Source organism: Astatotilapia calliptera, chromosome 19 (genome assembly GCF_964374335.1).
Source record: "Astatotilapia calliptera chromosome 19, fAstCal68.1, whole genome shotgun sequence".
Lineage (NCBI taxonomy): Eukaryota > Metazoa > Chordata > Actinopteri > Cichliformes > Cichlidae > Astatotilapia > Astatotilapia calliptera.
This window is the reverse complement of record NC_137440.1, coordinates 24,481,617-24,507,097: the sequence shown is the minus strand read 5'-3', so window position 1 is coordinate 24,507,097 and position 25,481 is coordinate 24,481,617. Positions and strand designations below refer to the sequence as shown.

At 38.8% G+C, this 25,481-nt stretch overlaps 1 protein-coding gene across 1 annotated transcript in view; it reads right to left on the bottom strand.

The window, feature by feature from the left end:
• stxbp6 (syntaxin binding protein 6 (amisyn)) overlaps positions 1 to 25,481 on the bottom strand; it is a 67,901-nt gene that overhangs the window by 36,259 nt on the left and 6,161 nt on the right. Inside the window, exon 2 of the mRNA XM_026151295.2 lies at positions 21,359 to 21,573. Within this exon, the coding sequence (XP_026007080.1) occupies positions 21,359 to 21,512 (154 nt within the window). The 5' untranslated portion in view covers positions 21,513 to 21,573. The remainder of the gene's footprint in view (positions 1 to 21,358; positions 21,574 to 25,481) is intronic.

Below are 25,481 nucleotides of genomic sequence, written 5' to 3'. Positions count from 1 at the left end.
CTTTGCCTCTGCATAATGAAGAGACACATTCAGAGCAATACTACATGGAACAATACATACACAAACCTAGCTCTCTTCTATGTTAAATAGTTAGTTAATTACTTCCCAGTAAATACTGACCTATCCATTATGATGGAGGTGAGTGGAATATATAATACAAAGCCGAGCTGTAGAAGTAATCACATTTTAATCTTGATCAAAATTTTGGTTTCCCACAATTAGATTAACACGTTTGAGTGATACTGAAAATAAAAGCAAAAGTGATTCAAGCACTTCCAAAATCACCACCAAACAACACGCCTGCATGAGTCAATCCCAGCGGCTTCCTTCACCATGACGCTTCACCAAGTTTCCTGGACTGGCTTGGACAAGTAATACTGTATTAAAAAGCAGACAAAACTCAAATGTGCAGCAGAGCAGAAGCCACAGAGATAGGTCCTCAAAGTGGAGAATGTTCTGTTGTTTGGAAATACAGCAGATTTAGCAGAAGGGACATTAACCAGGAAGAAATCAGCGCCACAAAAGAAACACAGATAACTTAATTCAACTACCTGAAAACACAGCACAAATTGCAGTATAATTAATGAATAAAGACTTGAATCGCCTAACATCAACTCAAATGTCCACAAAACTGAGCCTGCACACTGTATAGAGCTGCACAGCTCACAAAAATGCACTGAAATAACCAACCGTTCGCATTCCATCTGGATTCACGTGGATGTGAGAGCAATGTAATGTTTGTGTAACTTTTTTACCATCAAATCACTGAATAATCACAATCGCATTTATTTTGGCCATAATTGTGCAGCCCTTGTATAAAAATTCTACAATTACAAAATGTTTAAATAAGTTGAAAGTTAGTGGAGGAACTTGACTATGCCCTGCTCACCTTCTGTGACAACATGGCACTCCCTAAGCATGTATCAAAGCAATCTCAATGACCTTGACATCTCTGTGTCTTCTGCAATTGCAAAAAAGAAAGTGCTTGTCCAAAAAAGCCATTATTCTAATCTCAAAAGATTAGCCTTTTGTCAGATAACCGTTACAAAGAGTGATATTATGGGAAGCAGTTCATTTACATGAGTGTGATTGTGCTGTAATGAGTGTGTGCATTTTCCAGAAGTGGGTCTGATGTTCCCCACAAGGTCCAATTACTCAAGCTTAGTAGATTCAGTGCTGTCTATTTGCATCAAAGCTGATCCACATCTAATGGGCTGACTGCAATGAACTCACAAGGATAGACTCATAAACAAGCAAATAAACATAGTACCAACGCCCAAATACTCCAGCATTAGAAACATTAGTAAAGGAGCACAGTGGATATATGTGCACAAAACCTCTGGCGACCTGCAGTACTTCAGAATCCCATGCTCTTGCGCTGCTTGAATCTAGCATAGCATGACTGCTCTATAACGTCACTCATTCTCTCCAGCATTTGTTCCTGCTTACACTCTCTCACTCAGTCTGCAGCTCATTTGTGGCCTTCGAGAGTTAAAGGATTAGAAAGACTAAGGACTAAGTTAGAATTTCTAGGAGACTGTTTTGGATACTGTCCCAATCACCGCCATAAGCACTGCACACTGTTAAGAGCTAAAGCTGGCTCACGTAGAATTAGCCTTAAGCACATATTACTCAGGGAGTACAAATCATTCTCCATGTTAACCTCCCTAGCAAAGCATGTTCAAAATAAATTTTGTTGATTGAAATAGTGCATCGTTATTGTAAATATAAAGTGGTGCAATTCCTTGTTACATACAGAAAATTTGCAGCAAGGGCTAAAAATACATAACACCACACAGTTCCAAATTCAACCTTGCATCTTCTCAAAGACTGTAGCTACAATCGGACGTGCTTAAAAGGCAAAATTCTTTTCTATTTTGGGGCCAAAGATAAATCCATTCTCCCTTTAAAGAGATTGATAGAGTTAACTCTAAATGTACTGGCTCAGCAATTCCACGTGCCTCACTTCAAAATCAATACTTAGCAGCTTTAAAATTATGTAAGAAACATCAGGCTCAGCAAGCATAGGACCATGGAATCAAATTCGCCTCCGAATTCATTACACCTGATGGTATCAACCGTGCTATGCATTATTCCAGCTTTTCACAGAGAAGCTTTCCCTTCTATAGGTTTTTAAACCTTCTTTGCTCCTTCTAAGACAGCTATGGCTCACCACATGCTGAGCATATCAAAGTACGGAATATTTCTGCAGAGTACGGGATAAAAAATAATAATTAGAATACATCAAAGACAAGTAGAATAATGAGTAGAGTTGTCGTAGAGATATGTGGATTATCATTCCATCCATCCACAATTTGTAACATATCACTATATTTCTGCATGTACTGTGTTAAACTATTCCCACTCCCTTTAAATTTTGCATGCACTGAGGAGATATTAAAAGGAGCACAAAGTAAGAGTATGGAGACGCAGCAGCAGCATATCTGCAGAGATACAGCTTTGTAAGGTTGTAGCAGAGTGCAACCTACAAAAGAATACAAGATGATGTACATTAATATTGGAGTTCTTAATTTCTGAATTATCAGGGAATCCCCCCCAAACAAAAGAAGAAAAAAAAGAAAGGAAATTGAAAGGTAAAACTTGAGACAATGATTACAGTTCACAGAGATGGAATGAATAGCTCAGCAGTTCTACTTAAGTCTATTTATTTATGTGTAGAGGCAGTGACGGAGACCGAATGTTAAATATTTGCTTTGCCACAGCATTATTCAGCATATGCTGTATGCATTGTTCTCTAAACTCAGGGCTGGCTGGAGAGAGCCAACCAAATATTTACTGTGAGAGCTGAAAGGGCTTTTCTGCAAAAGGAACTAATCAATAATTTTCAGTCCCAGCCTCAATCACTTACAGAAGGTTAACAAGCCAATTCTTCTCCATGAGCAATGAGAACATATTTTTACAGCCGACAGTTTGGGGGAAAAAAAGAAGAAGACGCTGATAGCAGCATTTTATTTTTTCATAGGTATAGTGGGTAACGCATTTGCCTAACATAGATTTAACACAGAAGTATAAATCCAAAGTCTTAGGTAAAGCAAACCCTTCTGAGACCCTACACCAGGGGTCGGCAACATGCGGCTCTTTAGTCCTTATAGTGCGGCTCTGCGCGGTTTGGGAAAATAAATTAGAAGTATTTAGCTGAAGTGTATTTTATTTGTGTTAGTTATTTTTTAACTTGTAGTTCTAAATTGGAAGATTATTGTGACATTGAAATATGAAAATAAAATTATATTTTATTATTTTTTCCATCGCTCAAGCGTCACACTCGCGGAAGCCGGTGTAACCGCTGAAACGCCGTGCATTTATAGAGACTTTCAACCCCAGGTAGGCCAGTTATGGATCTTCGGATCCACATTATGTCAGCAGCTATTCTCCACCGTGAACTATGTTAAAAACAAACACCGCTCACGCCTCACAGATGACAGCTTACAGTCCTGCGTAAAGATGAAAGTGACTTCGTACAGCCCCGATTTGCAGACGCTGTGCGCAGAGGTTCACGAGCAGAAGTCCCATTATAAAGATATCACGGTAGAACCAATGATGTTTCCATCAACATGCTTTTCAGCATCTCTTTATTGACCACTTTTCACACACAGTTGCTGTACACACACAGCTGGCTGTAGCTTTTCAGCGCACAGCCCGACATATACCAACAACAGCACAGATAGCACAGACGTTAAGGCGGCGAGGTGTGATTGCGGGTGTCAGGTCAAGGCTCCAAAAGTCCAAAGGCGATATAAGGGTGGAGGCTCACAACAGTTTTTGTTTGCTACATGGATCATTTTAGTTCAGCTGGGTGTCTTTCCTTTTGTTATATTTCTTTAAGAGTTCAAAATGTGTTAATTACATAAATAAAATGTAATTTTCTCTGTAGCACTTCATGGTTTTCATAAGCAACACACCTTAGTTGTTCACAAAAAGGTAAAAAACAATATATACAGTGTTATCTTCATTTTAGATGTCAAAAAGTATTTGCGGCTCCCATTTTCTGGCTACTTTTTCACTGCAGTTTTTGTATGTCTCAAAGTCTCAATATCAGTCAGAGATTCACAGATGTCAGCAAATTCCTGGCCAAAACTACCAGAATGGATATGAGGGAATGTACAAAGAAATGGAACATCTAATATAAGATAAACATATTGGCCTCTCGGAAAAAAAGAAAAGATACAACAAAGTGTGAAAAAAAAGAAGTCCCAGGATTTTACTTGTTTCTCTAGAGGCTGATACATTAAAGACCAGGCCGTGATCACAAGGTCATTAAAAGGGCTGCAACAACTTGCCACCATAAGAGATATCGTCAACTATGAAAATTAATCAACGCAGAATTTTATTGTCGGCACATCCTATTCTAAAACCCCGGAAATGTGCTTTTGTAACTATAGGAAGCTATGGGGAGAGTATTGCCTACATTGTCTGCCAAGACTTCACTCAATACTAATGAAGAAGAAAAATAGCGCAAACGACAAAACAGGAGGATGGCAGAAAATGGAGAAAGAGACTTTAAAAAATGTGAAAGCATTTCACAGAATAAAACAGTTATCTGCAGACTGTGTAAAGTGGAGCTTTCCTTCCACGACAACAACTACTGTAGTGCACAAACAGTTTTAGAGAGTTAAGTTAGCTTGCCTGTCAGAAACTTCTCATGGATCATGCAAGATCTTTTTCAGAGCCTCTGCTGTGTTCTGTTGAACTAGTATTAGGCACCAGCATATAGATGAGTTTGTCCTGTAAAGAGGCTCATGCAGCTTTAAAATTTTTCCTGGGTCATCATTTTCATTTGACGAGAAACAGGGTGATATTTACAGATGGGCAGACTTGAGCAGGTGAGGCACTGGAGCCTAGAACTGGAGGTTTTCCCCATAGGAAGTGGACATAAGAGTTATTGAAATAATCATCAACTAATCGATGAAAAATGGGCAGACTACAAAAAAAAGAATAATAGTTAGTTGCAGTCCTAGTAATTAAAACATTTGGTACCATGCACAAAACATTAACAACCTTTTGCACTTTCGTCAGTTAAGAAAACAGGCAAAGAAAACAAAGAAAAAGCTTGTAGAGTGATTTAGTTCTTAGGCTGCACATTATGCTTCTTGGTTAGATGCCACTAACCTAACTAAAGTCAGCATATGGCTTGTTAAGGTTAATGATTCAACAGCTGATCTCTTGAGACTGAATATGAAATAATCCCATTTGGACAAACTTTGTGTTACTACTTTCGTCTGAAGTCGTTGTGTGTGAAGGAGCTGCATGAGTTGCACCAACAGGGAAAGTCCAGCACAGAAGCAGTAGGACTAAAAACAATGCAAAGAGATGTGTGGATGTTACAGTGTACTATGACATCTGCCCAGTCATACAGAGTTAGCTGTGGGCTATTAAAACATTGTCTTATATGAAAGATGGAAAGTTAATGAGATCAACAGCACTTCTTGTGGTCATTAAGTTTAAATTTCTAGAAAAGCTATATATCCAGTATAGGGTTTAAAATATTCATATCATGCATAAAAATGGGGTCAGCAGTACATCTGGGACTCATCTTGTAATTGCATTAATTTGGGAATAACAGCCAAAAAAATATATAACTATTGGCTGTATTTACCGTTTTTAAATAACAGTAGACGTTTTTACATCACATACGTTAATGTCTTAGTTTTGAGTGAGGTGAGCTGTATTTTCAAACATGATCTAAACTGGAAACACAACAGTATTATTATATAATAAAAATATCTTTGCTTGCCAGACGCTTCATTCTAATGTCTCATTGATAAGCCAGTTAAATTTATTTTTCAGAAATCCTACACTTAGCTAATTTCTTACACAATTTAAATACACACACACACACACACACACACACACACACACACACACACACTAGCTACTATACAGTAAAGACATTTAAACAAAAGATAATTGGACAGCTCCAGAGAAAGGGCCTGCTGAAGCAGAAAAGAAATATCATGCTTCTTGTTAAGGTTTTTCAGCCAGGCAGACGAGTCCCCCGGGGTTATCGCATGGCAATTTCATTCTTACAGCTCTTTATGTGTGTGTATTTGTCTGTAATGCTAGCTCGAATACAGCATGCTTTTGGCTTTATTAACTCCCCATCCACTTAAAAGGTTATGTAAAGATGACAACAGATGTCTCAGAAATGGAATAGTAAAAGTCGAATATAAAGAAAATTGTATATCCTATACTGTGTAAATATAACTAAATTAAAAAATGTACTAAGAACTTTTTCATGATGTTGCCTCATTATCTGTCTCTGGAGCAAGTTTACAAACTGGTGGTGGAATTAAAAGAAAATACTGGACACCCTGAAGATTGGATGCATTTCGTTGTGTGTGCACACAAGGTTAAAGTACAAGTGGACATCCACAAATTGATCAGCCCATTTGGCACAGACAGATGTTTTATTTATGCAATTATTCTGACCATCAAAGGAATTGTAAATGAAGGGAAGACATACATGAGCAGCACGAGGAAGTAGAACAAACGAGTCTCTTAACTGCCACAAAACCAGGACTCCACAGATAACAATATTCTGGAGGAAACATCCAATTTCAGATAATACACTTCAATTTATATGACCTTAAGTATGCAAAGATATCACCAGCTTATTGAAGTCTTAAGTCAGACAAAGTGAAACAATCACAAAGAATCCTACAAGCACAACTCAAGGATCAACTGTGGCAAGGAAATAATTAAGCCATCTGCAATTAGATCCAAAAGTCTCCGGGCAGTTACGAGTACAAGTACAATTACAAGTTTTACCATTTTGTCTCTGTGAACCACTATAGTGGAGTTTAAATTAAACAATCAGGTTTTGATTGAACACTTTAACTTGAGGGATTTAATGAAAGTATTACATCGACTGTTTGGTAATTACGGTTGATTTTATCCATAGTCCCAAATTTTCAATACTCCAAAGTAACACAACAACTGACTCAAAAGCAGGTTCATGGCAGGGTGAGGCCTCTTCACACTGGATTACATCACAAATTAAGCAAATAAAAGATCTACAGTTTATTCCAAGTGCTTAACTTGATTTTGTATCCTTAAGTGAAACTTTCAATATGAGAGCCAAAGAGATATCAGCACAAGAGAGGGAAGTCATCATTAGGCTGAAACAAAACAAACCTTATGCAGAGATAACAAAAACTTCAGAAGTGGCCAAATCAACAATCTTTAAAGGAAGGAATGCACTGGCCAGCTCAGCAACAGTGAAAGGCCAGAAAGACCACAGAAGACAACTAAAGTGGACGATTGCATAGTTGGTTTAAAAGAGGAAAGAAGAAGGGAAAAAACAAACAAACAAAAAAAGACACCTTCCCAACATCTATCAAGTCGAGAATGTTAGGCATGTGATTATCAAAGTATACAATCAAGAGATCCTTGCCTTCATGAATGTAAACACAGTTAACAACAAGGTCTAAACCACTGTCTGCACCCAGAAACAGGAAAACCAGATTACACTTGGGCAGGGAAACACCAATTAGGGGATGTAGAGTCTAGGGGGAAAAAGACGCATATAAAAAAAGTTCATAGCTCAAGTTCTTAACAACAGTAACAACTTTCCAGCTTTTACTTTCCATTTCAAACCCTCATTCTTTCCAGTAAACACTATCAGAGATCAGGACCCCTGAGATCTTTCACTCCCTTTTTCTCCCTATCATCTGTGCCTCACTATCCATTGCTCTCCCTGGTCTGCTCCTCTCCCAGTCTAAGCTGAAGCCCTAAATACTCCTCCTTTTCTTATTATTAATAATAATGACATGCATCTCAGGCAGCATCAACACAGAGTCACATAGGAGCTCTTGACTAAAAGATTTACTGGCTGCATCTGTAAATTTACACACAGGAGACCCATCCACTCTCAGAGCTGTCATTTATCACCACTGAAATTTGTTTTAGTCAAACTTTGTAGGTGTCAAGTTTTTTGTCTGCTGCCAAGAATTTCAGGGAGTGTTGGGAGTGTTAATTTGCATTAACACTTCAAACACAGAAAAAAAATACATAAGACATATTTTGGATAAAATAGAACAATATGCTTCATTTAAAAAAGGATGATCAATGACTAATTTTGAAAATGTATCGAAGAACATCACTGAACTCGTAAAAGCAGCTTAACTACACCCACAGTTCTAAAATATGCCATCTGGCAGCATTATGTGCATATGTTTTTATACGACTGGATACTTTTTGCAGATGTGCCAAAGTTTGCAGCCAAACACATGATAAACTTTAGAGAAGGCACAAAGCCAGGATAATAGTGTAGCATTCAGCCAACAGTGACCTTAGTACGTCCATATATGATGACTTTTATCCAACAAAGAACAGGTGGAACTGTACAGAATCAAGCAACCAGGGATTTAACAGCAGAGATCCCCTGCAGAGAAGTGTGTGGTGCATTGACCTGTTCTTGTTATATACAAATGAGTCCCTGAAGATAAAACCACAAAGTTCTTTACAAAAATGATCTGTTAATTCAAGGCCTTCTTGGCAATTACAGTGACTCTGGTTTAACATTCAGCCACTACATATCTAAGAAACTACTGTTTATCACCTCAAAGTAAACATGAAGTAAACTAAAGAGAAGTCAATAAGTGAAGTCGTTCATGTTAATTACACACGTGTACAATAAATATATACCATGACAAGCCTGTCTATAGAATAAGGTTATATAAATCCATCCACAGTACTCATTGTGATGGCTTCCATTACAGTAGGACTCAAAAGGTGAAAAAAATACTAGTCTATAACTGTCAAGGCTATAGTAACAATCTCCTGTTTGGTCCATAGTGCTTGAAGAATAGACTATTCCTGAACTGAAAAGCAATCTTCTTGAAGGACATGTCACGATGCAATTCTGAATTTTTTTTACACATTCGATTATAGAAAAGAAAAGATTTTCCTCTACTTCAATTTCATGTCAATGATGATATACTGTGCAGACTGACACCAATGTAACGGCAATGAACTGATGTGGACCTGGCAGATTTATTGGTCAGGCTTTATTAAAAACAAAACGGGAGCAGCTTATTTCATGGTTGCCTTCTCTTATTCTAAACCCGATTACATGACAGATTGTAATGCATTACATTACACGTCTTTAGTCGGGGCAGATTTTAAAGAATCATGAACTGATCCGTCTATGAAAAGCGTTTTGTTTTTTTAAATAAATAACACATTTCCATAAGATCAATTATTCTCATCACCAGTGTTGGGACTAACGCGTTATTAAGTAACGCGTTACAGTAACTACGTTATTATTGTGGTAACGAGCACGGTAACTAGTTATTATGCCAAAATCAGGAACGCGTTACTCGTTACTGGGATTTAGATTGGCTCGTTACTCGTTACTTCATGTGGTGGCTATCGCGGAGCTTCCACAGATTCAGTAACATTAGAAAGTGGTGGAGGCAGCAGGTGGATGAAGGAAAAGGGACGCAGAAGGAAAAGAGACCCGAGGCGGCCGCCGGTCCAAGTGTGAACTGAACTTCAGGTAAGAAGTTATGACCTGCAGTCTCTCTGGGTCAGATATAAACTGAGTTTAGGTGTAGTTTATTTTCGTTGTGCTGACTTTTTCCGTACTGCGTGCTAGCTAGCATGACGGAGTTTCTATACAGCTGGATGGTGCTATGAAGTTAATGATGTTGAACTTTATTTTGTTCATAAGTTATTAGAGTTGCCAACCATCCCGTCTGGTATTCAGAGAAAATATTACGCGTTTCTTATTGAGGTGAAAAGGAACAGTTTGTCCCGTAATTCAGCTACAATGAAAAAGGCACAAAGCTGGATTTATTCTGTGTCTTTGCTGCACAGCTGCCTCTTCTTCTCTCATTCTCCCCCTCCCTCTCCCGTTTCTACTTCAATCATGAAAACTGATCAGTGATCAGCTGATCGGCTCTCTTGTTTGTTTATCGCTCACTTTGCGCCGAAAGAGGAAACCAGCGGATGTCGCGCTAAACAACAGCAGCACTTTTAGTATTTAGTATTTATTTATTTATTGTCATTGTCAAGAACAATGAAATTGCGTTTGGGGCTTCCATACAACCCATCCATAAAATCTTACCAAACACTGCAACATTAATATATCACTTTAAGCATGCGCCAAGTCTGAATGAACGCAGTCACATAAATGCGACACCTGCTTGATCAGCTGTTGTTAGAATTTATTTAATATTAATTTCTAGTATCAGCTGATGTTTGCTGGAGCCACAGCTGCAAAAAAGATACTGGTCATGATATGGTTTGGTTATCTGGTGAGAGGGAAACATGAAGATGAAACCAGGAGATGTCCTTACTGAATCATCAGAGCTGAACAGGTGATGGAGAAACAGGTTTACCTTTTAGGTGACATGAATGAGTTGAAGTTATGAACTGTTTCTGAGAGACAAATAACACCAGGATCCTTTTCTACGTAGCTGACAGCTGGTAACTGTGCAGGGGCGGGTCTAGCAAAGTGTTGCCAGGGGGCCAGGTAGGGCATTAACAGGGAGAGGGGGGCACAAAGAAATACTTTTCTTTCTTATTCTCATTTAAAATGTCTAGCTTTTAAAAAATAATAATCTGAATCTTACAACAAACGATTGATAGATTGATGCATATATACCATCAAAACAGTGTACATCACTGTCACAACAGTGTTTATTTTCATTCAAAGGCTTTATGATTTTTCCTATAATGGTGGGCCGGTCTCTAGTCAAAATGCCCGGGACAATTTTCTGTCCCAGTCCAGCCCTGTATGCAGCTCATCTGCAGTCTGGTGTTACCTACATCTTCCTATTCAGAAGGCAGAATTTCCGAGTTCTGAGTACAATCAAAGCACCACGACTGCAGTTTTTGTGTTGATGTAAAAGGCGCACATGACACTGTGACGTAGGCTAGAATCATGGCAGCAGTCAATGACGGTCCAGGCGTGGGATTTCTCTAGTGGAAATATGCACATTATCTTTTCCTTTCTATTGGTAGGTGGCACAGTGCACTTGTGGCAAGTAAGCAAGCTAGAAGACTGGCAAAGTTATGGAAGCAACACATTAACAAGAGAATTATGAGTAAAACCAAAGTTACTTTCCCTAGTAACTAGTTACTTTGAAAGTAACGAGTAACTTGAAGTAACTGAGTTACTTTTGAGAGAAGTAACTAGTAATGTAACTAAGTTACTATTTTAAAGTAACTTACCCAACACTGCTCATCACTGACAGTGCTTGGCTTCTTTTTCATTTGATCTGGCAACTCCTTACCCCAAAGGGGGGTTGTTATTACCTACAAATTGGTGTGACAGATTGAGAAACACAGCTTTGTGAAATGTCCGGAATCATAACGCACTGGCAGACTTTTTAGTAATCAAAGAGTGTCGGTACACTGTGTAATGAAAATGAATTGTACTGAAACGACCCTTATTATTCAGACCAGATACAGGCCGTAAAAGTATTTTTCTCCCTTTGAGCATTTCTATTTTCAGTATCTTCAGATGGAGGTTTTGGCCACATAAACTTGTTGGAAAGTCAATTTCATTCAGTAACTAAAGTTGATTATTAATACCTGTGAAAGCTCAGATTTGAACAAAAACAGCACATCAGCTAATTATACGGATGGTTGACTTTTATGAGGGCAAGCTCACTCCTGTGCTACAGCTCTTCTTTTTTCCTCCGTTCTGCGTTTCTCCCTTCATTTCACACTGTACAGATGAGAGGAAGGATGTGGGGTACAAGCTTTGTTGGCACAAAACAAAAGCTGAGAACACCATGAAGATTACTTTTTCCATGTACACAGGAAATTGCACTGACATCTTTGCTGTGTTAGAGAGCTAATACATATGGTCAGGTCACACGATGCCAAAAACATGTGTTGTGTGGTTCTCTACACAAATAATTACCTGCCACATCATTGCCACATCACCTCATCTCTGGCGTATTTGGGCCACCAACACTTCCACAACATTCAGAAACAGCAAAAATAAACTGCAGCAGTCAAATGTATTGTCTAAGCTTGCAAGGTACAGTGAACCTCCCTCCTCAAAAAGAAAAAAAAACCTGCACAGTGCCTCGTTTCCCATCTCCTATCTGCTTTACGTGTTAGCACACTCTGTCCTAAACAAAGAGCCCTAAACATAGCAGAGTTTCACAAGCAGCAGCCAAAGAGAGAAGAGTTACAGGGAGCTGAAGGGAGTCTTCCAAGCCAGCTACACACTGCCTCCACCACAGAAATCATCAGATTCCTGTGAAAAAAAGCTTATGAAGAATAAATGGATGATAAACTGAACGAACATGAAATAAAATGTATCTTGGACAAAAGAAGCTGCTGGATGATGAAATCCTCATAAACAGTTTAGTTACAGAAAAGTACAACAAATACAGCTTTCAGAACTTCAGCAGTATGTGCTGGTTAAAAAAAGATGTACACCCAACCCATGCTTATTATGTTCCTATTTTTCTTGGACCAAACAGGCTGGCCATCTCTGCAGGGGATGGCTTTGTATGCACAACACCAAACACAGCACAGTCAACCTGCAGAGCACCTAAGCCTTTCATCTATCAGCTACACCTGCTGCATCCATGTGTATGTCCTGTATGAGTGAGAAGATGTATTAGACAACAAAACATAAGGATGCTGCATTATGGGTATGCGTGATTATGTCCCTGTGTTTCTATCAGAAATATTTAGTTTAAAAAGTGATAACTTCAACAAGTGTAACAATAAATCAGGATGCAAGGGGTTGAATCCCATACCAGCTGACATAGGGCAAGAGGGAGGACACACCCTAAAGAGGTGTGGAGAGGATTGGAACACAGGACCTTTTTGCTGTAAGGTTGCTGAGCTAACCACCACATCACTAGAAGAAGATGGATGGATACCAAAAAAATGAAGTTGATTAAAGCCATTTTATCCAAATACTCTGGCCCCCAAAAAAGAAAAGAAATCAGTTGGGATATCAGGATTTGTGTTTAGGTCACAGAAGAGGACAAAGACTTCCCAAATCACACTCACTCCATGGCTGGATGCTCAACTTGCACTGGAGACTCATCAGTCTGGATGACAACCCCAGGTCTGCTAGCAATCGAGCATCAAGGTCAAGTGAGTTTTAGCCATCCCAATAAATTCTGTTTTTCTGCATGAGCAAAACTGTTATCCAGCAATTCTTTACAGACCATCTGACCGAACCATTTTTTTTTCAGATCAACAACAACAACAACAACAAAAAAAAGGAAATAGTGTGCATGCATACTTATGCACACTATTCCACAAAATATTGCCATTTCATCTCCTTAATCTTTTTACCTCATCTACCTATCACTTCTTTTGCTTATTACCTTCAGCTCAGGACACTTGAGGACCAGAACTTTTCATAAAACTTTTAAAAGCCTTCATCAAGGGCCTAGGGGAGATAAGAGGCAAAGAAATAAGGGGGAAGCTGACATTAAAAAGGGTGCAAAGTGAAAGGTGAAGTCAGTTCATGTTTAAGAAAGTAGTCAACCTACCATGAAATGAGCTGAACTACAAGAACCTAATTAGTCTAGATAAGCCCACAATAGCACACTGACACAAAGAGGCTCTAGTATGGATGACACACACACACACACACACAAATGGATGAACATAACCACACAGATTCCTTACAGGGATTGTGTTATTAGTGCCATGCTGATGTATCTACTGTTGTGCGTGAGTGGGCTGTATGTCTCTGCTCTCAGTAAATACTGGGAGACTAGCATCAGTCACTGCTGCTCCACTGGCAACCCACAGAGGTAACAATCTTCAGAATAGCACCCAGGTCATCCAGACACCCACGTCTGGCTGAACCTCGTTAAAAAACATTTGTCCAGACTCCCCAAGATGTTTAAAGAAGTTATATCAGTCAGATACAGCAGGAATGCTACAGCAAACTAGAAAACTCTGTAAAGTACACTGAACTGAACTTTGCACCATCCCCAGAGGCACAATTTTCTGTCTTCTTGTCTTAAAAGTATAAGTAGGAATGGCTTATTTTCAGCTAGAAATGACTTTGTTTTTAAAGTTAAAATGAACAAAGTAGTATCTCGGTTATTTTTTTCTACGAACGGACAGGTAAAGCACAGCAGTGCATTTTTTTTTCTTCTGTTTGATTTCAGTTGTGCTGTCTGAAGAGCTCTTCTCGTACGCCCTTTTTCCTCAGACATGTGCTTCTGTGGGAGTCCTCCAGCTAGTCTATGTTGAAAGACATGTCAAGCGACTTGTAGGTGTTTGCTGATTCTGCAGAACGACATTAAGGCCACAACAGTTTCAATATACTATTGATTTTTTTTCCCTTTTTGGTCTCAAAAACATGTTTCAGCAGTTAACATGGTTACTTTCCCCTCTGTCATTTATACATAACATACTTGATGGGAGAGATCAATTTGCTTTTTTTTTTTTTAAATAAATAAAACCAAATCTATTCCAAAATATCTTAAAATCAGGTCATAAATACTGCATGTTTTGTACATTGTCTAACACTGCCTCAGTTATAGGCTTCAGATTTAACAGTGGTCAAATTTCAACTGACCTGAAGTAGTCCTTCAAACGTGATACAGTCAAACTACATTTTCCTTTGAGGACTGAATAATTGTAAACAATTGACACATTTAATTTGAAATGAGTCTTTATGGGGGAACTGCTGAATGTTTTTCCATTTTAGTAATCCTAGTAATCCAGTTTCTGTGATTTCTGTGGGGAAAGGTTAAACCAATAGGAGGTAGGACTCGAGGGACACCTTTAAAGGTGCAATTAAATATAACAAAATATCATCAGTATGTGCAGTCTTGTTGTCGCATTTTAATGTTGTTGGTCTGTTTTATAGGCCGCGGCAAACATTTTTAAAAAAGTGAACAAAGGCATTGCTGGAAATCAGCTGACTAATTTATTAGGGATAGTATTCATTTCTTATCCTAAGCTATCCCCTTCCGGCTAAAGTTAGAGAAACCCTGGCAAATAGAGACAGAAACTAAGGTGTATGTATATGAAAAGAGAATTTCAGACTTCTATGTCTCTGGACCAGGTAACCAAGGTCATACCTGATCTGATTTTTTAGCTGGTCTGAGCAGCTTAATGTACCACTGCGCTACACAATCCACTCGCCCCATCTCACCAGTGAATCAATAATCACAAGGGCACTGATGATGAATGGAGTCAAGCTGAAAGTGCACAAATGCAATACGCAAGAAAGTGTGGTAACTGAGAGTTTTGATCATTTTTAACACCACAAGGATGCAAGACAGATGACAGCAACATTAATGTATAAACACACTTGTCGTAAGTCACTGGCTCCAATTAACAGTATTCAAAGTAAATGATCCCTGTGTGTTACAACATTAACTAGAGTGTTACTGCATTACATTATTCAACATTTAATTAAGTTGGTGTGATGAAAAAGAAGCTTAAACTTTAAAAACAATCACCACAAACAGGAGACCAGCATTAGCCTCAGCACATGTGTAAGAGCCAGCCAACATATGAAATTAAACATGTAATCCAACCCACAAAATAAGATGCCTGCATAAATGCAATTCATGAATACAACCATGCCATTGAATGTCTTAATGGAAATTCATGTAAAGCTCCCAAGTGCACAAAGGATGTGTCAGAGACTCTGATAGCTGGTTGGGCTTCATCAGTGATTAAAGACAAAAAGTTACCAACCAACTTGGTCAATGTTAAGGTTCTGCAATCGTTCCAGCAAACATGTTCTCCTGAAAACTTTAATATGCACAAAAAAACAAAACAAAAAACAGGCTACAAATATACATCACCCAGTTTGTCCCTTTTCAGCCACCAAACAGTGTTTTCTCTTTGGATAAACTCCAACAGAATGACTTACTGTTTTGGGATTTCATGGGAAATGAAATTACAGAGAAAAGCAACAAGAACTTTTTTATCAAGCTTTACATATTCAGGGATAGAGCAGTCAAGACTATTTTTGTGATTTTCCATAAAAACTTTTTAAAAAGTAAGCCATTTTCTGATGGAGATCTTATCAAAGACTTTTTGGTGGACTCTGCCATGCTAATATGCCATGAGGAAGAAGAAAATGAACACGAGTGAATGTACTCTACTCTTCTTCAGAAGAACTGTACCAAGACAGATCGAGCAGACTGTTTTTTTCCTTTTTATCCTTGGCTCTGAACAAAAGCTGTGATGTCCGCAACACAAGCCAGTTATTCATCTTTGTACGTGGGATAATGAAAGAGTTTGAGATTATGGAGGCGCTGACAGCAATGCACTCAGTGAAAGGGACTACGACAGGGAGTGATTTGTTCACGAAGGTAAGTGCTTTGATGGGCTTGGGCTGAAATGGGACACACTCGTGGGCGTTTTACCCGATGGTTGTCCAAATGTGACAGGGAAAAATGTTGGACTTTTGAATCAGATGCAAGATGAAAAGACTGAAACGAACCCAGAAACTGGTATTTTTACACTGTATTATACTCCAGGTGATCTAAGTCAGTGCTAAAAATTAACCATGTTGTTAATGAATAGTTAACTTGGTCAAGGCAAGAGCGCTGAATCACAGATAGTCTGTTCGCAGTTTCGGAGGAGCACGAGACTAAACGTTGTGACAGAGGCTACCACACAGCTGTCAGGTGGCTCAGCCTGGGCAAACTGTTAAAAAGAATATGGGACTCAAAAGCATATATACTTAAGAGTTTTGTGAGAAGAAATGCAAGAACACTCTAGAGCCCTCAAATGCATTTGCTGTTGATGTGACTGCACTAATGAACTAAATACCAAACTGCAGGACAAAGGCCTATCTGCAGATGAAATGCAGTTTCTTTCAAGCCAGCCTGAGAGCAACAGTCTTACTCGCATGCCAACAGTAAAGATGTTGGTTCTCTTTGGATCCACCGTTCTACGAGAACAAATATCCACAGTTTAACAAATCCAGTTACAGATCCATTCTCAATGACAATCACCTCTCTCTCTCTCCTCTCCTCTGTCTTTTGGATTTTCCACACAGACTTTGACCCAGACTCTTGTGCAGTTGTAGTCTGTTTTGGGTTTTAACATTTTTCTCTCTGAACAAGAAAAGGGGAACTGAAAAACTGAAGATGAAGCAATTGGACTACAAGCAAAATGCCAACAGTACTGATAAAAGTCTGAAATTTTGCAAAACTTAAATTATAAATTGTTGCCATTTTACTATGCCCACTGCATATATTCATGGCCTAATTATAAAAACTATTAAAAGTGGAATTTTATGAAGAGATAAAAATCAGTATTGAGCAGAACTGAGTTCATCATATTAATGGAGCTTTCCACAACACACCTTGTTCTCATTCAGGCCCTTATGAAAGTTAATGATCCACCAGTGACTTAAACTGTGATGACACTGTGGTTTGGCATGTGAACAGGGATCAATCACAATGCACTGACCCCAACAGTGTTTGAAAGAGCTAGGAAATTAAATAGTGAGAAAGAATAGAAATTATGCAACCTCACATTAAGTTGAATAACAACTAGCATAGGCAGTAATATGAATAACAGATATCACTGGTTTAGTTTTACATTGTGTATATACACATACTAAATCTAGACTGTGATTGAAACAGAAAAAAAAATGCAGAGAACTACATCAAACAAATTAGGAGAGAAAGATGATCATGCACACCAAAAAGTCAAGTGTTTTTTGAGAGCTCTCTGCTAGACCTTGTGGGCAAAAAAACCCCCTCCTCTAGTAGAAATCAGTTTATTGCTGCAGGGAATTTAAGATTATTATCAGTCTTCTTTGCTAACATAAGATTAATTTACAAGCTTTCACTCTAAAGTCAAACAACAGCCAGCTAAGTGAGCTAAACTAGTTTCGTTTTTCCTCCAGCAACATGTAATTTGTAGTAAGCGGCACTGCTCACCAACTGGCAGGTGTCCAGGCTTTTTTGTTCCATTAATAAATGTAGCTCTCTACCTAAGACAAACAGCCATGTGCTCAACAAACACACAAGTCAAAGACTTGAGTGGTTAGTGATTTATTACAAAAACATCTTGATTGTTGACGTATTCAGATACTCCTCTTTTGACAACACAAAAGCATATGATCCTGGAGTGAGTGCAGAAGTCATGTGGTTTCATTCTGCTACCTTACTCAGTTTGAGAGTGAATCTCTTGTGGCTGTCTCTACAGTACAGCTTCTGGTACTTTAGGCTTCCTTTAACCGTGACATCCCACAGATTACATAACTCTGCCACTGCTTGGCCCCCAGGCTTCAAGTATATGCTACTGTCGCCATGAGACTGTCAACAAGCACCATCCCCCACCCTTATACACACACACACACACAGTACTTTTACAGTTACACACATCCTGAACACGTAAGCAACACAAGCTGCCCTCTGTTTAAAATGCCCTGGGAGCCATGAGCTGACTAGTTTCAAACTTGTGGTGTTATTGTGCAGCACATTCATAGGAAAACGCACATAAAATCTAGAACAATGCTGTGCTGGCTTAAAAGCCACATGACTTGTGGAAACAGAAGTAGTGAAGGCACTACTTCTGTTCCCACATGTGATACAAAACATCAGCCGAGTCAGGAGACCACTAATGCAGACGGTCAGAGTGTCTAGGGGAAGATAAATGGGTGCAATGGTGGTGATAGCAGAATTCTCAGACAGTGTATTCTCTGGATTTCTTTTGGTACAACATGCATTCCTACATACAAGAAAATGATGACAGCATGTGAAACGTTTCTTATGTCCACATAAATTTTGTGTAAACCAATGCAAAAACCTACCAAAAAATAATAAAAGAAGTGGGAATGCAACAGTTCACAGTCCTTTTACTCATACTCAACAACAGCATTCCTATCCATCCTTAGACCAAGGTTGGAGCCAATGACTGTAGAAAATCTCTATAAAAGTACAGTTAGGGGCAAAGGCAGTCGAATAAGGGCAGATTTTGTAAATATTTATCTCAGTACATCTCTGCAGTGCATTTCAAATCAAACCAGAGTGAAGTGCATACTTTCTGGTGTAATTCAAGAGGTTTTAACAAAATGACTGCATTGAGTGTTTTGTACTTGCAACCATTTTTATACGCAGCCCAATTTCAGTTCTGAATTAACAAACTACCAGCTTTACGTATAAGAACTGGTTTTAATATTGGGAGTAAAAGTCCTTCGCCACAGACATTGCCTTGAGATGCTCTGCCAGGTCTTTACTGCAACCATCTTCAGTTGGTCTCTGCATTCAGTTTTGTCTTCAGTAACTACAAGTCATGCTCCACTTGGCTGGAATAGGGAGTACGACTTGGCCATTTAATAACATCCCATTTCTTTGCCTCGAGAAACTCTTGGGTTGCTTTTGCAAAATGCCTGGATGGCCCATTTGGACTGAATTAATCCTGCTACTTCTATCAGTTTTCACATCATCAATAATGCTACTTCCACTGGCAGCCAGACATGACCATGTATGTGTGCCTCTGCCATGTTTGACAGATGATATGGTATGCTTTTCTTTTCCATAGATTTCTATTGCAATCACTGTGGCACAAATTAATCTTGGGTTTATAAATCCAAAGTATTTTCTTCCCCCAGTCCTGGACACATGCATGCAAAACCACCAAACTTTTGCAATAACAACAGGCAGACTGTCCACTAATAAATCACTTGAGGATGTTTAAAAATGCTAAAATAAGTCACCAAATACACTTTGACTACCATTACTTAGGAGGTCCATGTGGGTAAAGATTATGTTTGGAACACCGAGTTGAGAATCTGAGAATAATGCTCAGCTAATGAATAAAAAAAATATCCAGTAATCAAACTTTGGAGGTATTTTTTGTTTAATTAACTATGTGCCCGTCATCTATGGATATGATGGTCAGTGAATTGACCAATTACTCAACTGCCCCGATTGCAACTGTTGTAAAATGTGTAGTAGTGGGCATTTTTTGGCTTAGATAAAGTAGTAGCAACACAATGATGGCAACAAATGAATGCAGAAAAAGATAATGAGGAGAAATATCCAGTCAAACTTAAAATTATTTAACAAGCAGAAAGGACAAACAACTGCAGCAATTCCAGCAAATCAAATGGAAGCCAACTAATGACACCAAGCATGTTTTTTCTTAGACAACAACACAGTATCGGAGGTGTGGAGTCATTAGAAAACATGTCAGCAAGAGGCTTTGATGCTTACACACGGATGTTCACCACCTAAATCAAATGTCTCTACAAACGCGTGGACTCCCTTGGCCCATGGTGACATGCATTTCTTTTTTATTTTGCTCTTGTGAAACAAGTAGAGCAGACACAAGGAGTATCAAAGTCAGTGAGGATTAAGACATAGAAAATACAATATAGATAGATTAAAACACATGACGTTAGGTCAGGCAAAGGAACAACATAGATACCCAATTTTCAGATACAAAGTAATTTTGAATTTAACAAAAAGCTACAACATCGGATAATTACCACATTTTTCTGCCATGCAAAATAAGCAATTAGGACATCAAGTGATTTTAATATATTTCACAGTGGCCAAGCTCAAATGAGATACAAAGGTGAACGCTGCTGCAAGGGACGTGACGAGACTGGCATTACAAGAAGTGAATATCAAGCAATACTTATTTCCACATGAAAGGCGAAATGACTCATTATAAACCCTTTAGAAAAACAGTGTCCACTCTCTGACAATTTGTGGCTTGCGCTCGCTACAGTTGCCTTTCATGTACATGTATCTGAGGGTGTAAATAAAGAGGCTGACTGTTGAGTAACTTGCCTGCTGCAAGGCAACCTTGAATTTGAATCCAACATAGACAGAGCTTTACTGGCTTTGAGCTGCTTGGTTATACTTTAAATTCCTCATAATCATCCTTAAGTTAACTATAACCCTCAGTCATGTAATCTACTGCTGCCAGAGCAGCGTTCAAGACAGAAAATGAAAAATGTATCAGATTTTCACAAGCAGTTTTTCTGGCACGAGAATTAAGGAGGATCTAGATATTCTCCTCATGAACAATTTGCCTGGGTAATTCAATTAACAAGTAATACATCAGCTAATGTTCCAACAATAAGGGAGAAAAACCCCAAACTGAAACAACTGAAACCTGAATTTCTGGTGAAGCAATTAATCAATTTCAGCTTAAATCTAATCTATTTAAAAAGATTGACATGAAGCCCTGCAGCAAATTGATTTAGTGTGTCATTCTGTTGGCAGGGGAAAACGTAAACATGCTCATCAGTGTGAACATTAGTGGAAGAATTATGGGAGACATGCGGAAATGTGACTGTGGGTTGCAAAGGCGCAACTGGTGCGCTCTCGCAAATAGAAAGGCAAAAAGCATAAAATGCATTTAAACATAAGCAAACAAAAGGAGGTTTTTAATTTGTCCTGACCTGAGACGCAGATGAATGTCATGTAATCTCCTTGACCACCGGTGGCCAGGAAGGGGATCTTTTTCTTTGTCCTCCGCTTCACCTGTACAGCAGCAAGCATCTTCTCATCGTGAGGTATGAACACCTCCTTGTTGATTACAGATTTGGCACTCATCTCTGATTTAGGCAGACGTAAACAGCTGGTCACCAGTTAAAGTGGAGCAATCCAGGCTTCACTGAAGAAGAGAAGAGAGTGAAGAAAACCAGCTAATTAAATTAAGTAGGACCAACTAGACTGTGCTTAGAAAAAGCAAAGATCTCACATATCCTGAAACACACATTTTTCATTTAGCAAGTACATTAAGGGCATTTCCCATTCTTCTTTTCTAATAAATAACACGGATCCTAATTTGAAGTGTGAATCTACTGAAACAAGGTGCAAGCAGCATTGTGTAATGGCAGTGAGAGGGCAATATACAGCACAAGTCAAATGTACACACGAAAGGAACCCAGGTAGTTTTTTTCCCTAAAAACTGAAAGTATAAAATAACTGCTAAACATTTTAGTTTTACATTACCTAAAGTAACTTTTTATAAGCGCTCTTTAAATATTGGAACTCTTATCTTTTGTGCTATACACAAAATTCTAATGGTTTCGGAAAGAAGAGGAGACACTTCCTTGTACCATGGTAGCACAAAGCTGAGGTACTTAATTGCAGATTTGTTTAGATCTTTTGTCCATGCACAAACCTAGTCTTGGACCAGTTAATCTTGTTTTCCAGCAGAGAAAAATCCACACAAGACTACCTGAATTTGCTCACAGTGCACAGCTCATTAGGTTATTTCCAAAATCCTCTATAGCTGCATTTCCCTTGCAGTCAGTCTTAGCATTGCATATCTCTAAATGTTTTGGCAATATTCTCCTTGGAAGTATTGCCACTCACAAAGATGAAATGACTTCAGCTGAAGCTGTTAAGAGTACTGCTAGTCTCACAGATACAGAACAGCAATCATATTTCCATTACAACAAGCCAACTTCTACTAGTCAATCTCTTTCTGGAGGACGGCGACTAGACCACAGTAAACACAACATTACGTGTGATGGTGTCAAAGGAGGGTGTGCTTAGATGCCCTAACCGTGAGTGAGCACAAGAAACAGTCATAAAGAAGTAGGTTAATTAGGCCCAAACCCCCTCATGAGGACTGAAACGTAATCATTTTCTCAGCCACACACATTCATTTCAGACACAGACCACTTACAACCGCATACATCACAGGCCAGCACAGGCCACCCTGCTGCTTATGAACTAATCTGTCAGCCTCAAGTAGTGCTTGAATTACTCTACAGCGAGGCAAAGACTGCAAAACACCATTTTCATCAAACTGACTTGCTTATAAAAACAACTGCCCACAAAGTAAAGTCTTTTGTAACAATGCAACAAGCTTTGAAATTAGTGCTCAGCAGCTTAGTGGAAGTACAGTTTGGTGTTTTGACTGATTAGCACAAAAGCAAACCTGCAGAAGGACAAACTTTACCAAGCACCCTCAGTGTTCTCTGGTCTAAGCGTTAAAGCAGGATTACATCATACCAAAAGAAATACTTCAAAACAAGTGGAACTTAAAAGCCTTAGACACAACAGCATTGTTACAATATAAGATAATCTAATAAATAGTCATGGAGGAAGGAGCCCATCATCACACTCCAAGTGATTTCTAATATATCCTTTTATGTTGGTTTCATTTGAATTACATCACACACAGAAGATCTATAAAATGAGATGAATCATCTCCCTGTCACAGGCACCTCACCCACAAAAATGCAACACGTTCAGCATAGATATAATGTATTCCAAGGTCACCATATTCTCCTCCCACAAAAATCTGAAGATGGTAATATGGCCTTGACTTTTTTTCTTTGAAAAAATTAAAACTACAAATTAAAATTAAAATGTCAACGTCAATCACCATGTGCTGACAATGTTTTTTATTTTAGGTAAACATACTACTTTCATCACAGAAGATTAGAAAGCTTAAGTAACAATCGAGCAGTAGTAGTGATTCTACATTTCCAACTTAATCTTTCACAGCCAGCACTTATTAAACATTCTCTCTTTCTATCCATCTTCTTGTGTGCTCTTTCAGCAATGCAAATCTTAAAAGTAAACAAAAACTTCAGCCAGGAGAGTAATTAAAGAGGCTAATAAATGTGTCTCTCTTTGGAACTGGAGATGTCCAACAACTGCAGACTTTGGCTAAGAGACAGCACAGTTTCCCATCAAAATATGCACAGGACTATTTTGCATTCAACATAAGACAGCTCCTTCAATTTAGACCTTTCATGCACAGTATACTGCCATTCTGAGCTCCGGCACCGACTGAAAAACTTGCAGCCTTATTTATAAAGAATTAGCTAGAGCTTAGTCTTCAGATTATTCCTGACAATGTGCAGACCTTTGATTCATTAAGGAGCGCTAACTATTACTTTACATACCTGTTAACTCTAAATCTCATATCACATAAAATGTACATATTTAATAAAATTTCTGACTTGCAAATTCTCCTAATAAAGGATTTATGATCCTGCCCATTTGCATAGGTCTTGGCTGGGTAAAGGATTATGGGTATGCAATAAGGGAGAGGTGTTTGTGTGCACCCAATCAATTCCAACAGCTGTGATGCTGTGTGTAGGTAGAACACTGACTGGTTGAAAAGACATCTTTTAAAGAAAACAGAGCAAGACAAATTGAACAAGAGGGGAAAAAAGGAAAAGAAAAACAACAACAACAGGAGTAACACACATTAACAGTTGTTCCTCATGGATTTGACACTGTCCCCAGTGACGGTTTACTGTTACATATGCAGACAGCACATCCATAGCCTGTTTGTTCATTCATTATGTCCCATTTGAAATTCGGAAAGTCTTTGATCTGCCAATTAATTCATAAAATCATTAACTGATAATTCTTACTATACTGCTAATACAGCTTTTAGAGCAATAAAATCAGAACCAGACCAGAGCTGTTTTATGGCCTCTGCATTTTTGCATGTTCATCTCTCAAAGTCAGGAGTGACCACATTTTGATGAAAGGATGAAATGCTAAGTTATCATTCAAGATAGCATTAGCAACCTTGGTTATATCTATGGCACAGACGAGATACCAAAACAAGTTAGTGCAAGTTACCACACAGAAAATAATGTTTGCCAGATAACTGCAATATGATTCCAACATCCTTTTAGACTGACCTGCTTTGAGAGCTAGCCTCGAGGCCATTAGCAGGAATTCCAGAGTAGTTGCCACGGTTTAGCCTCCCCCCCCCCCCCCTTGAATACACTGACCCAATCTTCACAAAATTAATTTCATTAACTGACAGAAGCCCCACTTCAATGTGCACAAACTGTACAGCTCTCCAGAGTTATGCATCAAATCCTCCCAATATAACAAGCTTTTTCAATATATTGATGCGGTATTTCTATTTTTAGCATGTGCATGTTTAGCTAACAATACTGGGGGTATGTCACAGCTTTTCTTTAAATTCCACATGCACCACTCTAAATTAGTTCAACCTTTTCAGTTGCTCACAATTATTTTATTTTCTTGTTGTTTAACTAGATAGCACACTGCAAAGCAAATACAGAAAATATGCATCAACTGTTTGGTCTCGTTGCTACCTAGTAGCAAATCAGTGCAGTGGACTTTTTTTTTTTTTTTAGTGCAGTGGACTTGTTCACTTTCAAAGCCCTATTCCACAGCACCTCTCCCTCTTCTACACTATCTTCTAGCTATAAAGGAAGGCTGCCCACATCACCCCTCAAGCTGTCACCAGCACATAGCCCCCCTCAGGTGGTCCGCTGAAGCATGACGGGAAGGGGGGGATAAGTAGATGGGGGATGCAAGGAAGAGAATAAGGAACAGAAATAGGAGAAGGAAGCAAACATGAGCCTCAAGGCAGCGAAATGTAGCCAGCTCCAGTGCACAGCTTATGGTCTGACTTTGAGCAGTCTTATGCAATTCTGAGCTGTGCGAGAAGTCACAGCCAAGGAGCTGTTGTAGCAGTGAAAATGACGGACATATACTTTACGGCTGCTTATCACCCCATTTTCAAGCAAAACCTTTCAAAAACACTTCATTAACTGTGGTTGTGTA